The 12,295-nt window shown below is 51.4% G+C and overlaps 1 protein-coding gene across 1 annotated transcript in view; it reads left to right on the top strand.

Annotated features, from left to right (window-relative positions):
• The window catches only part of Ccdc13 (coiled-coil domain containing 13), a 43,922-nt gene that overhangs the window by 26,776 nt on the left and 4,851 nt on the right, over positions 1-12,295 (top strand). Inside the window, exons 11-14 of the mRNA XM_034484181.2 lie at positions 1,748-1,875; positions 3,197-3,280; positions 4,140-4,262; positions 11,224-11,375. Of these exons, the coding sequence (XP_034340072.1) occupies positions 1,748-1,875; positions 3,197-3,280; positions 4,140-4,262; positions 11,224-11,375 (487 nt within the window). The remainder of the gene's footprint in view (positions 1-1,747; positions 1,876-3,196; positions 3,281-4,139; positions 4,263-11,223; positions 11,376-12,295) is intronic.

Here is a 12,295-nt window from a genome sequence, read left to right as displayed (position 1 = left end):
CTCCTCAATGAGAGTCATGCTGCTGTTGCACCAGGGGTGTGTCTTGTCTGGCAGGCTGCTGCTGTACCTTACAGGGATCACAACTAGGTGTGACCTTTGATGACTGTGCTCTTCCAGCAACATCCATATCACCGTCTGACACCGTGAAAGCTAGCCAGCAGAGTGGGTGCTCCCAGCTTTTCTCCAGCTGTGTGATTTCCCTGTCCTGTGACCAAAGTGTGTGGTGTCTTCATCAGTCGGATCTTACCAGCTGATTGTGGCAGACAGCTAAGAGCAATTCCTGATACCAGCAGTGCTGTTGGCACCAGCCTGGCACTGCAGTTCCGTGTGTGGTCTGTGGACTCTGTAGCCTCGCCACCCACTCGTGCAGCCTTTTAAAAAATTCTTTATTATTATATTTTTAATTAGCTTACAAAATAGCATTTCCATCTGGCTTTTTCATAATTCTTGGTTTCAGTTGTCCCCCTCCCCCAATCCCTGCTTAGACCTTTGCACTTGAGCGTTCACACTGACCACATTTCATTCAGATCCCGGCCTAAGTCCAGCTCTTGTCTCTCTCCTGAGTCTTCCCATCGACCTCTCCTTCCTATGCTGTCAGCTCTCCCTCAAATGGCTTTGCATGGCCATGAGGGCCTCCAGGAAGCCCTGTGCTGGATCTTGGGCCTCTCTTGGCTTCCAGGTCTCCCCAAGCTAATCTCTCCTCACACATGTGCCCCCCATGTTTTCCCCTGAACAGGCTACAAGGCCTTGGTGCCTGCTATGGGGCCACACACTCCAGTGTCTGAGGTGAGACTTGGGAGCCTGCTCAGGGCCGCTTACAGTCAGATATCTTTCGGGATTCCTCCTACAGGGTGCTCCCAGGGACAGCAGAACCTTCTCCCTTTAAACTTATCCTGGTGATGTGTTATGGCAGTAGCCTTGCCTGTGTTTCCATTGAGAGCCCCTGGCCTCTTCCCGCTCAGGCTGGCACTGACTGTCTGGTCTGCTGTCCAGAGTAGCCTGGGGCCACAGGAGCAGCTGAGGAAAAGGCCTGGGCGTCAGGCAGTCGGGGGACCATGGCCTTGCAGTCTTCAACCCTAGTATCCTGGGGAGGGGGTGCGTGGAGCACCCTGGCATCATTACCTCACTTTATCCTTGGTCCAGCACCCAAAAGAGGGCAGATTCTACCTCAAGATTGGAAGCCAGCAGGGGGCAGGGGGGGCACGTGCTCCACTCAGCCAGTACAGTCCCACATTCCAGTTTTCTAAGAGTCCCTGGGGACAGCCCATGCCAAGCTGTTAGAAGCCATACTCACTGCTGTCCTTTGATGATGGCCTAACCTCCTGCTAAGTATCTTCTGGTACCCAAGAGAGGGAGGAGCCAAAAGAGAGGAGTTTGGGAAGCTCTGTTTCACATAGCCACTGGCCCTGCAGGCATCTGATGTTTAAGTGTTAGCTCATGGGGCTACCTAGAAAGCAGGCCCTCACAGATGTCAGCTGCTACCTCTCTGTGGTACTGGCCTGCACTGTCCCCATATCTCCCTGGGGCCCTGGCCTACACTGGTCTCTCTGCAGCCTCCTTCTGAACAGAAGGCATTGTGTGATGTCTTTGTTATGCAAGCTGTGTCTTTGCTGCCCAGGCCAGCATTCACCCTGAAGAGAGGCTTCTTTCAAACTCCTGGAGCTGGAAACTAGCCAAGGCGCCCTGCGGCCTTCCCCTGGCCTCTGCACCAATGCTCTGACATCCAACCCACATCTGTTTCCTGCAGTATCTTCACGGTAAAGGAGGGGGTGAGGGGGCCAGCCCCACCGATGCCAGGTTCCCTGAGGACCAGAGCCCAATAACCAACTCTCCAGCGTCAGCAGGCGATCATGTTGGCAGGCTCGGATCTTCCCGGTAAGGAGAACACAGGATGGAGGGAGGGACTGTGAGGACTCATGTCCTATCCAGAGTGGCAGCATCCCCACTTCCTCTTCAGGAAAGCCCCTGAGTGCAATTTTGTTTTGTTTTATTTATTTCGAGACAGGACTTCGATATGTAACCCTGGCTGGCCTTGAACTCACAGAGATCCTCTGGCCTCTATCTCCCAAGTGCTGGGATTAGGTCATATGCCATTATCTCTGGCTTTTTTGTTTATCCACACAGAGATCAAGTGTCCCAGGATGGTCTTAAATTTGAGATGTAGCCAAGAATAACTCTAATCTCCTGATCCTCCTGCCTGAACACATGCACACACTATACACACACACCCCACACATCCACACATCACACACATGCACACACACCACACATATACATATACACCATGCACATTCACACATACCACACACACCACACATACACACATATACACATACCACACATGTAAACACCACACATATACACATATACACATACCACACACATGCGAACACCACACATAACCATACACATATACCATATACACATACCACATGCACATGCCACACACATACACTCACCACACACATGCACACATATCACACACATAAACCACACATACACATATACTACAGATACTACACGTCATACACATATGCCACACAGTCACACACCACACATACACACACGCACACCACACCACATACACACACCACACACATGCACACACATCACACACACATACCACAGATACTACACGTCACACATATGCCACACAGACACATTCACACACCACACACACACACACACCACATACACACACACCACACACATACACACACCACACACATGCACACACATATATACACACCACACATACATACCACACACACTACACCTCACACACATATGCCACACAATCACATTCACACACCACACATGCACACATGCACACACATCACACACATACCACACACACACACAGTGTTTTAAGATGGCTGCCCTGCTGCTGTTCTATTTGAAACCGTCTCCTATTGGCTCTTCATGGCAGGAAGGAGCCGTCAGCATGGTGCTATCACTTGAAGCACCTGCTGACGGCTCTTTGCAGCCTCAGGGCACTTTTACTCCTAGGTCTCTCAGACTCACTGCTGTGGGCTGCTTGGGGTTCTGTTTTATCTTGAGTAAGGAAGGGTAGCCAATCCACCGGGAAACAGAGAGGCCCACGTGGCTTACTCCATGGGCTCCCTCAGTTCCTATCCACTGTGAGGCCCAGTGTACCTACCCCTCCCCTGCTGATGTCCCTTCTGCCTCCTCACAGCTCTGTGACCAGCCTGGGCCATACACTTGTAGAATCAGCTCTCACAAGACCATCCCTGCCTAGTCCCCATGGGACCTCACCCAGGTAGGAATACAGAATCCCTCAGTTCTCAGAGCTTACTGCGGTCCCTTGCTCAGCCTCCTCAGGCCATTACAAGGATGGAGGCCTGAGGCTAGACAAAGTCCCAGCATTCCTACTGGGTTATATAAGGCCAGAGAGGCTGGTGGTGGGGCCACCTGATAGAGTAACAGCTTCCGAGCCAGAGCTTGGCCCTGACTGCTCGGCTGGGGAGTCAGCATGAGGTTCCTGGCCTAGCCCCCACCTCCCACAGCCTTCTCTTATCCACGGAGAGGCCTTCTCCAGAGGGAGCACCCCACATCATGTGGGTCCTCACACTAAGTCACTGATATCCCCTCAGCTCTCCGGCCCCTCCTTTGTGGATATAACCAGACTCGGGGCTTAAATGCACCCTTTGTTCTTCTTGTGGGCTCATAGACAAAGGATGGCTTGTCCTGCCCGAATCCTACCCACTGTCCACTGGAGATCCTGCTGTCACTCACCCCTCCCCTCATGCAGGTCAGCTCAGGATGCAGATCAAGCCTCCAGTGGGCCTACTCTCACTTGAGGTTTCCCATGTAGCTATAGAGCAAGATGGCCTATCACTGGGCTACGTCTCCCAGGAAGTACCCGTGACACTTCAGGCCAGACACTGAATAAATAGTTCAGGGACCATCAGCCAAGGGAAGCCACTTGACTCTGGCAGGGAGCCAGGCCCCAGAAGCCACATCCTGGTAGAAAGACCCAGGCATGGTGGCTGGGTTTTCCTCCCCTCTGGCCATCTCAGAACCTCTGAATTTCCCAGTCCCTCCTGCCACTGTATGAGGATATGTATGTCTTTGATCGTCTCATGACCTTTGCCCTCTGCCCTCCACTCTGGTCCCAGGTTCTCGGACTCCCCAGAACAAAAAGGCTGGCAGGCACAAGCTGCAGAAATGAAGGCACTTTGGCAGGCTGCTGAGGTGGAGCGGGACCGGCTCAATGAGTTTGTCACTGTGCTGCAGAAGCGGTAACACATGGCACCTAACCAGCCTGCGGGTGGGGACTGGGCTCCCTCACAATCACAACTCTCGTGCCCCTCTAGGGCCCACAGCTCTGGGTTCTGTCATCGGGTAGGATGTGTTCTCAGGGGCAGCCCTGCACAATTAGGCAAATTCGAGGAGATTAAGCTCTGGCAAGTGTAGCCATCCTCCCAGAGCTACCAAAGAGTCTCAGATACAGCCTAGCCTGATGCTGCCAGGTGCTAGGAACAGGAGGGTAGCTGAGGCAAGAAGCTGGGGCTTCTGAGAGGCAATAAAGGGGTGTGTAGCCGAGATGCCCAGTAGGTCCAGCTGCCTCCAGAGGGTTGCTGGCAGGGTCCACTCACTCAGTAAGTGCCCCTGCACACGTGACCCAGCTGGCAAAAACCACAGGTACTCAGGCCAGCGTGTGGACCAGCCATGTGACCTCCATCTTGAGAAATACAAAGGACACCAGCTTCTGTCCTCACAGCAGTGTCATATGTCAGTCAGGGCTTTTTGATGACAGATAATAGAAACCTAAGTTAGTGGAAGAGAGACTTGGAAAGTGCTGGAAAATGCCAAAGAAGAGCCGAGCAGAGAGGCCCAAGCAGGTGCAGCAGTCTCGGTAGCAAGAGCCCAAGAGTTACTGTCCTTGTGAGAGGTTTAGCTCCTTGACTACCCCCAGACTGGAGGTAGCTCCAGGTGCTCACAGAATTGGGGGAGGGGCTTGCTGAAAGAAAAGCAGGGCATTGCTGCCAAGGAAGTCAGGGTGACTGGTACCCAAGCAGGAAAAGGCTGCACATGCAGGGTCTCAGGTACAGAAAACCTAATCTCTGTATGATTGCATCCATGTCTGTTACAGACAGCCATGCCCTCCCTCTGGGCTTTGGCCTTCACTCCCCTAAGTTATGTCTGTGATTGGAGGGGCTTTGAGCACATTGGTTGGTCCTTTTGAAATCCTCTTCCTCACTAAGAACTGCGCCAGCTCATCAGCTACTGGCACTCCCATGGTCTCCTCTGTCATAAGTGGAGCAGGGTGACTCACACCTCACCTCCCCCACCCATTGCCTTCCCTCTACCTGATGTAGGCCTTCCTAGGGCTTCCCTCACAGGACTGGGCCTAGGGTGAGACAGGAAACCAGCCAGGACATGTATAAGGTGGGCAATCTCTGTGAGTTGCATGCACCTCTGTCAGCTGCTAGGAGCTCTCAGGTTCATTCTGATGCCCTGTGTCACTTGGGGGGGGGGGCTCTGTGAGGCTGTCCTCAGACCCATCAGCCAAGTGATATTGTCTTTACTTCCTGGGCATCAGCAAAAGGGACCCCCAAGCATTATCCTGAAGCCAGGCCCTTCGACATCAGCCTTTTTTGCCGTTAGCCTGGGCTTTCTCTGTGTAGCTCCCTGTCTTTTCTGTGCTCCCCACAGCTTTTGGCTGTCTCAGCCTGTTGCCACCTAGTCCCCAACCTCTGTTATCCTGGAGAAGTTGCATGCTCAGCTGGGACTCCCCTCACCCCAGGGGACTGACATATGCTGTGAAAAGCTGGGTGAGCCCCCCTTTGCTGTTTTCCTCCTCTCTCCAGACCTGGGTCCAGTGTCGGAGAAATACGTTATTTCTTAGATTTTTTTATTCATTTCTCTCCTTTAACAAAAGTTTTAGTTTTTTATTTATTTAATTGTATGTGTGTGGGGGGTGTAGATGTGTGTGTCTGTGCATAATATGTGTGCCTTTGTCATTATGCGTGTGTGTGTGTGTGTTTGTGTGTGTGTGTGTGTTTGCGCGCACGCGCACACTCGCGAACATGTATGGGATTCTGGAGACCTGACTGGGGTTGCAAGGTTTGATTTTGACAATGAGTGGCTCTACCTGCTGAGCTGTGTCTCCCCTTGCTGCGTGAGAGGAAAGCAGACGTCATGGCCCTCCTGCCTCTTCCTCATCTCCCCCACCCCAGCATTGAGTAGTTTCTGTGTCTCAGCCTTTCCTGTTTTCTATGATCGCTGCTTTTTCTCACCTCTTGCCCCTTACTCAGGATGAGCTGGGTTTTATCCTTTCTCTGCGACAGGTCAGGACGCTGTTATTAGTGACCTCCTGTCTTTTAGCATAAAGCTCCCTCAGCCATTCAGTGGCTCCCATTCATCCTGAGTCAGCCCTGGGTTCTCACTCTGCCTGCTACTGTTCTGTTTCTCTTCCTGCAAGTGAGCACTGAAGCCCCAGTCCACTTCCTCCTACCGACCCCTGTGTACACTCCAGTCAGGGCCGCCAGAGAAAGAAACGTCAGCTCTCTGGGCCTTTGTTTTAAAAAAATATTTTATGGTGCCTTTCTCTTGAATGAAAACCAAAGAGAAATTTAAGGCATGGAATTCTAAAAAGATGGGGGTACCATAAAAACTATATTATTAACTGTTTTTTGGCATCCCTAGGTAGGTGAGGCTAACCCTCCTGCTTCTAGCTTCCCATTGACATTCATTCTTGCTTGCCTTTCTCTTTTAATAATGTTAAGTTTACTTAGTTCTTTCCAAGTTATCCCCATTATTGTTCACCAGAGCTCAGAGGAGACAAAAAATGGATGCCTGAGGCAGCTGAGTCCACTTGGTCACTTCCAGGCCAGTGAAAAACCCTGTCCTGAAAAAGATGTGGGTGATGCCTAAGGATGGACAACAAAGCTGACCTGTCGCCTCTCCGTGGGTTAGGCACGCATCAATATACAGATAACCCCCTCCACACATAGACATGCACACATGCACATACAGTCTCTCACAACACACACTCACACATGTACACACACTCACACACATACACACACATTCACACATATATACATTTACACATATACATTTATATACTCACAACACACATATACACACATTCACACACACATACACATTTATACACTCACAACACACACATACATATATACACACACACTCACACATACACACACTCCACAACATACATATATACACACACACTCACACATACACACACACACATACACACACACACATATGCACCCTCACACACACTATGGAAACTCACATTATGCGTTCCCATTTTCTGTGGTGCCAGCTATTGGTTTCTTAAGTCCATGAGTGTAAATGGAATTCACAGTTAAGCAGGAATTGCACACATTCCTGAAAGAGCAAAGCAAAGCAGAAAAGAAAGCCCCGCCTTCCCCACGTGAGTCAGCTCACATTCCCGTTTCGCTCACACAGAGTGACAGCAGCCTTGGATTTGTTTGCTTTTGCATTTTTAATTTGTCATAAATATTTCAGTTGCACCGTACATTATGCATAATCTCTGCCGATTCTGCTTTCTGATACCCCATGGACCTCCCTCGTCATCGAGATGGGTTCTCCTCACAGCTGCAGAGTTGATCTCATGACGTCCCTAATTTACTTTACATTCCTCAGTCTGAGTTACTGGTTTCTAGATTTCAGATACTTTCTTGTGTTTATTTCTATCCTCAGTTTACTTAGTTTTCGTTTTGTTGGTGTTTGTTGTTTTTGAGACAGGGCCTTACTATGCAGCCCTGGCTAGCTTTGAGCTCACTGTGTAGATCATGCTGGCCTCAGCTTCATAGGGCTCCCCGTCCCTGCCTCCCAAGTGCTGGGATTAGTGGTGTGTTTTGTTTTATTTTTTCTGTGTGCTGGGGACAAGCCCAGGGCTCTGGACTTGTTAAGACAGGAGCCCTACCACCAGCTACACCCATTCCAGTCTCTAGGAACTTGGAGGATTGTGACTAGAGGTGACTTTTCCCCTCAGAGCCTTCCCTCACAATCTTCCAGACAGTTCTGATACTGATGATGCTGGGTCTCCAGGGGCCACAAGGTTGTTTTGTTTTGTTTCCATATGTAGCCATCCTAGCAGGTCTGAAGTTTTGACTCAAGGCGGCTTCAGTTTCCCTAGTGCTAACAGTTACTGAAAGTTTCTTTCATGTGTGGACAGTAACTCTTATATCTTCTTTGAGGTGTAATACTTTTTGCCTACTTTTTAATGAGGTTGTCTTGAATCCTGCTGCTGTTAAATTGCAGACATTCCTTTATTTTCCTGGAATTCTTGTATTGTGTGAAGACAGCACGTCCATGGTGACTCATGAAGTCATAAGAAACTCTTTGGGCTTGAGAGATGGTTAAGCAGTGAAGGCTCAGGGTTGTCCTCTGACAGACATACATGCTCACACCCACATACACACATATGTCTGCACACATGCATACCCGAATGCACAACCATACATGCACACACACACACACACACACACACACACACACACACACAGGCATGCACACACACACACAATCACTCAATGAGTGGCAGACCTAAGAGGCTCTAGTCTCCCATTGGTGCGGGGAGTTTGCTTTGCAGTTTCTCCTGGAGGCTTTGACTCCCTCCTGGCTTCCAAACTGTTGTTACTTGTGTTAGAGACTGACCCTGCTTGCCTGTCTTTCACGAGTTCACTCATGACCTCCCTTCTTTGTAAACTCTTGCTCCGGATTCCAGAGCAGTTCCTTCCTTTATCTTCAAGACCGTGGGTTTTTGTTTCATTTAGGACTATGGTATCTGTCAGGAAGGGCAAGTCCATAACTCTTCCTGAAACTTCTGCGCATTCCTGCTTTTCCTCCAGTCAGGAGGGCGGGGAGCCTGTGCTCATCTTCAGCCTGAGCCTCACCTACTCTTCCTGTTCCGGTGCCACCCTCTGTTGCTCTGCTGTAGCTCTGCCAGCCCTGGGCACAGTGTGGGCCCTCCTGTGGGTTCCTCTCTGGGGACTGTGGTAGCAGCCATGGACATTCGCCATTCACGGGAGCTCCTCCTGTCACCTGACGCCACCACCTTCCTTACATGGAGACAGTGGTCTTCATGGCATCTTTCCTCTTCTTCTGTGATGCTTCAGTGACAGGAAAGCCCAATGAAGGTCACTCTAGATGACCGTAGGGCCCAGAAAGCTGTGGACAGACAGGACACACACACCCTCTCCCCACATAGCCCCAGCCAGAAGCATGTGAGTCCTCACTGTAGGTGTGGGAGGCTGAGTTTGGGGCATGAGTATCAGCCCACACGCACCATCTCCACTCCGTGTCCTTGTATGGCTGCAGCCATCCTAGTGACATCCCACAGGACAGGTCCTGGGTCCTGCTATAAACCTCTGCTAGCATAGTTATGCACCAGATCCATCTTACTACCAGGGCAAACAGCAGCCAGACTAAGCTGTCTGTCATTTTCTGATCTTGACTCTCACCCACTCCATCCTGTTGTCTAGGACCTCCGTTCCAGCCTCTGCAGGCATGGACAGGCCAGCTTGCTGATGCCATTGCTGAGTGAGCTTACTCTTGTCGTTGTGCTGTCTGTACCCTCATGGCATTTTTGTTTCGATGACCCTGTGCCCTGCAGAGTGGCCGTTTTTGTGTTGATGGTTAGAGTGTCCTGCAGAGCAGACAGAGATGGGTAAGGTCTGTAGTGGCCAGCCGGTAAGGCCATCACTAACCACAGGAGGCCTTCTAAGAACCTATGTTCCCATGTGCCCGAGGAGCTGGGGCTCACTTCTTTGTTTAGCTGCTCACTATGCTGGGCAGCTCAGCTCAACTGTGCTGGCATGAGCACAGGCCCACTCTTCCATTCGGCCTGTGAGTTGTCGTGCATCTTGCTTTTGAAGGTAGCGTGTCCCTTGTGGCTGCTGATTATTTAAACCAACAGGCTAGTGCACAGTTTTTGGTTAGTAATTGGATTCTTTCCAAGTTTCTTGTCCTTCCAATCCTTCATTTCCCCCCCCAACCAACTCTCCACCGTCTGCCACGGACTTCGGGCTGCAGCTTTGATCTGCACCTATTCCTGTAACCTCTTGCTCAGAATGGATCTCAGATTCCTGGCCTTCTGAGCATTTAGTGCCACAGAAATCCAAAGTGCTTGATGGAGCCACAGCAAGGCCCATGGGATGGAACAGGTGGCAGTGTGACGTCATCGAAGCAGGCTCTTCCAGGGCCTTGAGTTTGCAGCAGGCATAGAGGTATGAGAAGCATATGACACTAAGTCCAGGGAAATCAGGAAGTAAGGATGCCTTGACAAGTCATCCCAAGGTGCCTGTAGAAAGCAGGGCGTGGAGGCTCTGCCTGGGAATACTTTGTACTGCATCATGGACCCCCAAAACAAGACTATCCTGGAGACTCACTTCTGCCCATGAAAGCAGAGGAGTTCTCCTACCTGGGGCCATTCATGAGAGCTGTGGGGAGCTCTCAGGTTGGAGGATTCAGAGGCAGCTTTGTGGATGGAGGGAGCAGTGTGCCCCTTGAAGCCAGCAGGAGGCAGGGAAGAGAGGCATCTCCTGGTGCCACCATGCTCTGAGTGATCTTGGTAGGGAATTCTCCTCTCCCCTTCCCCTCCCCCTACCACCAAGGACTCTATCTAGATAGAAACTGAGGTCATTGGATGTCAACCTGTGGTGCATGGAGCCTGCTGGCTTCAGACTTATCCATGAAACATTAACTTTGTGTTGTTTTCAAGCAACTTTGTGCTAATTTTGCACATTAATTTTTGCTGGTTTTGTGGCAAGTGTGTTCCAGCAGCGGTAGGAAGCAGGTGCACCACCTGTGTCAGCTCCGTCGGGAAGGGGAGAGGTGGCTGAATCCCATAGGGGAGCGTAAAATGAAATGCAGTCATTCAGAACGACAGGAAGCCTCAAAGCTAGGCACATGGACATCTGCACCATGTGCCAGAAAGTTCTAGAGGCAACTTGCCAGAGAGATGGTTGCTCTGAGGACAGGGGTTGAGAGCAAAGGGGTGGAACACCTGCCAGGTTTGCATCACAAGCCTTAGAGAGAACTTCATGAGTTTGAAATGCCCGTTCTGGTGTTAGTGCCATGAACATGAAGACAAGGGTGGCAAGCTACCGTCTCCATAGTGTGTCCACCACTGCGGGATCCAAGCACTGGGTATGGGGGGGCACCTGCCTGCAGGGTGTGCAGCTTGTGTCTGATGACCAGGGTGGAGGAGAGCAGCAGCAAGCTGCTGGAAGCGGAGCGCAGGCTGCAGGAGGAGCGCCAGCGAGCAGTACTGCTGGAGCAGCATCTGGAGAAGATGCGCCTGGAGCCATCCCGGGCCTCGGTGTCCCAGAAAGCTACTAAGAACAAGCCAGGTAGGAGCCCAGTAGGTGACACAGCCTCAGGAGCAGGTGGGCACCTGTGCTGTTCATCAGTAAGTGTGGGGAGCTCTGTGTGTCTCTACTGTGGGGGACTTCTTGCCCTGCCCCCCCCCATGGCTCCCAGATCTCAGGTCCCAATGGGTGTTATCTAGGAGCCTTAGTATGAAACGCCAGTGCCCCTGCTACATACGCTCAGCCACCGTCCCACGCACAGGCTGCCAGAGCCTTTGCTTGGCCTTTGAGCAAGCCTAACAGAGCCCTGAACAACATTGGCCTTGTGCAGAATTGGTCTGCTGGGCCAGACTGTAAGCAGGACTCAGGTGGACTTTCCATGGCTGGGAGGCCCAAGTTCCTTTCTTGGGTGTCACTCTCCTTAACTAGGTAGCTCTGTCCTATGGACCAGGATGTCTGAAGGGCCCACATGACCTCTGTCACTCACTTGCCTGTTGGGGAGCACAGCTCTCCTGTTGTCTCACCTGTCTCAGGACAGTTCATGAGATGGTCAGGTTGTGAAACCACCTCCCTGAGCAGAGGTAAGGGAAGGGAGGAGGCCAAGCACACAGGGACAGGGACCAGTAAGCACAAGGACATGGTGTGAGCACAGCCAAGTTCAGCGGGTCGAGAAGGAGGCAGGAGGCTGGGGCAGCAGGGAGCAGAGGTCCTAGTCAGTCACATAGGCTCTGAGGACAAATGTGAGTCCATCTGTCCTCGCAGTGCCAGGGACAGTGCTGTCCCCTTGTCCCCAGGCGAGGAGGCCACCTCAGAGAGGTTCATGGTTTACCCAAGGCCACACAGCACGGATGAAGGCCAGTGTTGCTAAGGCTGGAGGTTTCCTGAGGCAGTTTTAGCTCAGGATATACGATGCCTTGACACTGTCACCCAAGGTCACCAATGGCTTTGTTCTCTTCCTCTCT

The sequence above is a fragment of the Arvicanthis niloticus genome, chromosome 21, assembly GCF_011762505.2.
Source record: "Arvicanthis niloticus isolate mArvNil1 chromosome 21, mArvNil1.pat.X, whole genome shotgun sequence".
Taxonomy (NCBI): Eukaryota; Metazoa; Chordata; class Mammalia; order Rodentia; family Muridae; genus Arvicanthis; species Arvicanthis niloticus.
The sequence above is the reverse complement of the archived record's forward strand: the minus strand, read 5'-3'. Positions and strand labels throughout refer to the sequence as shown.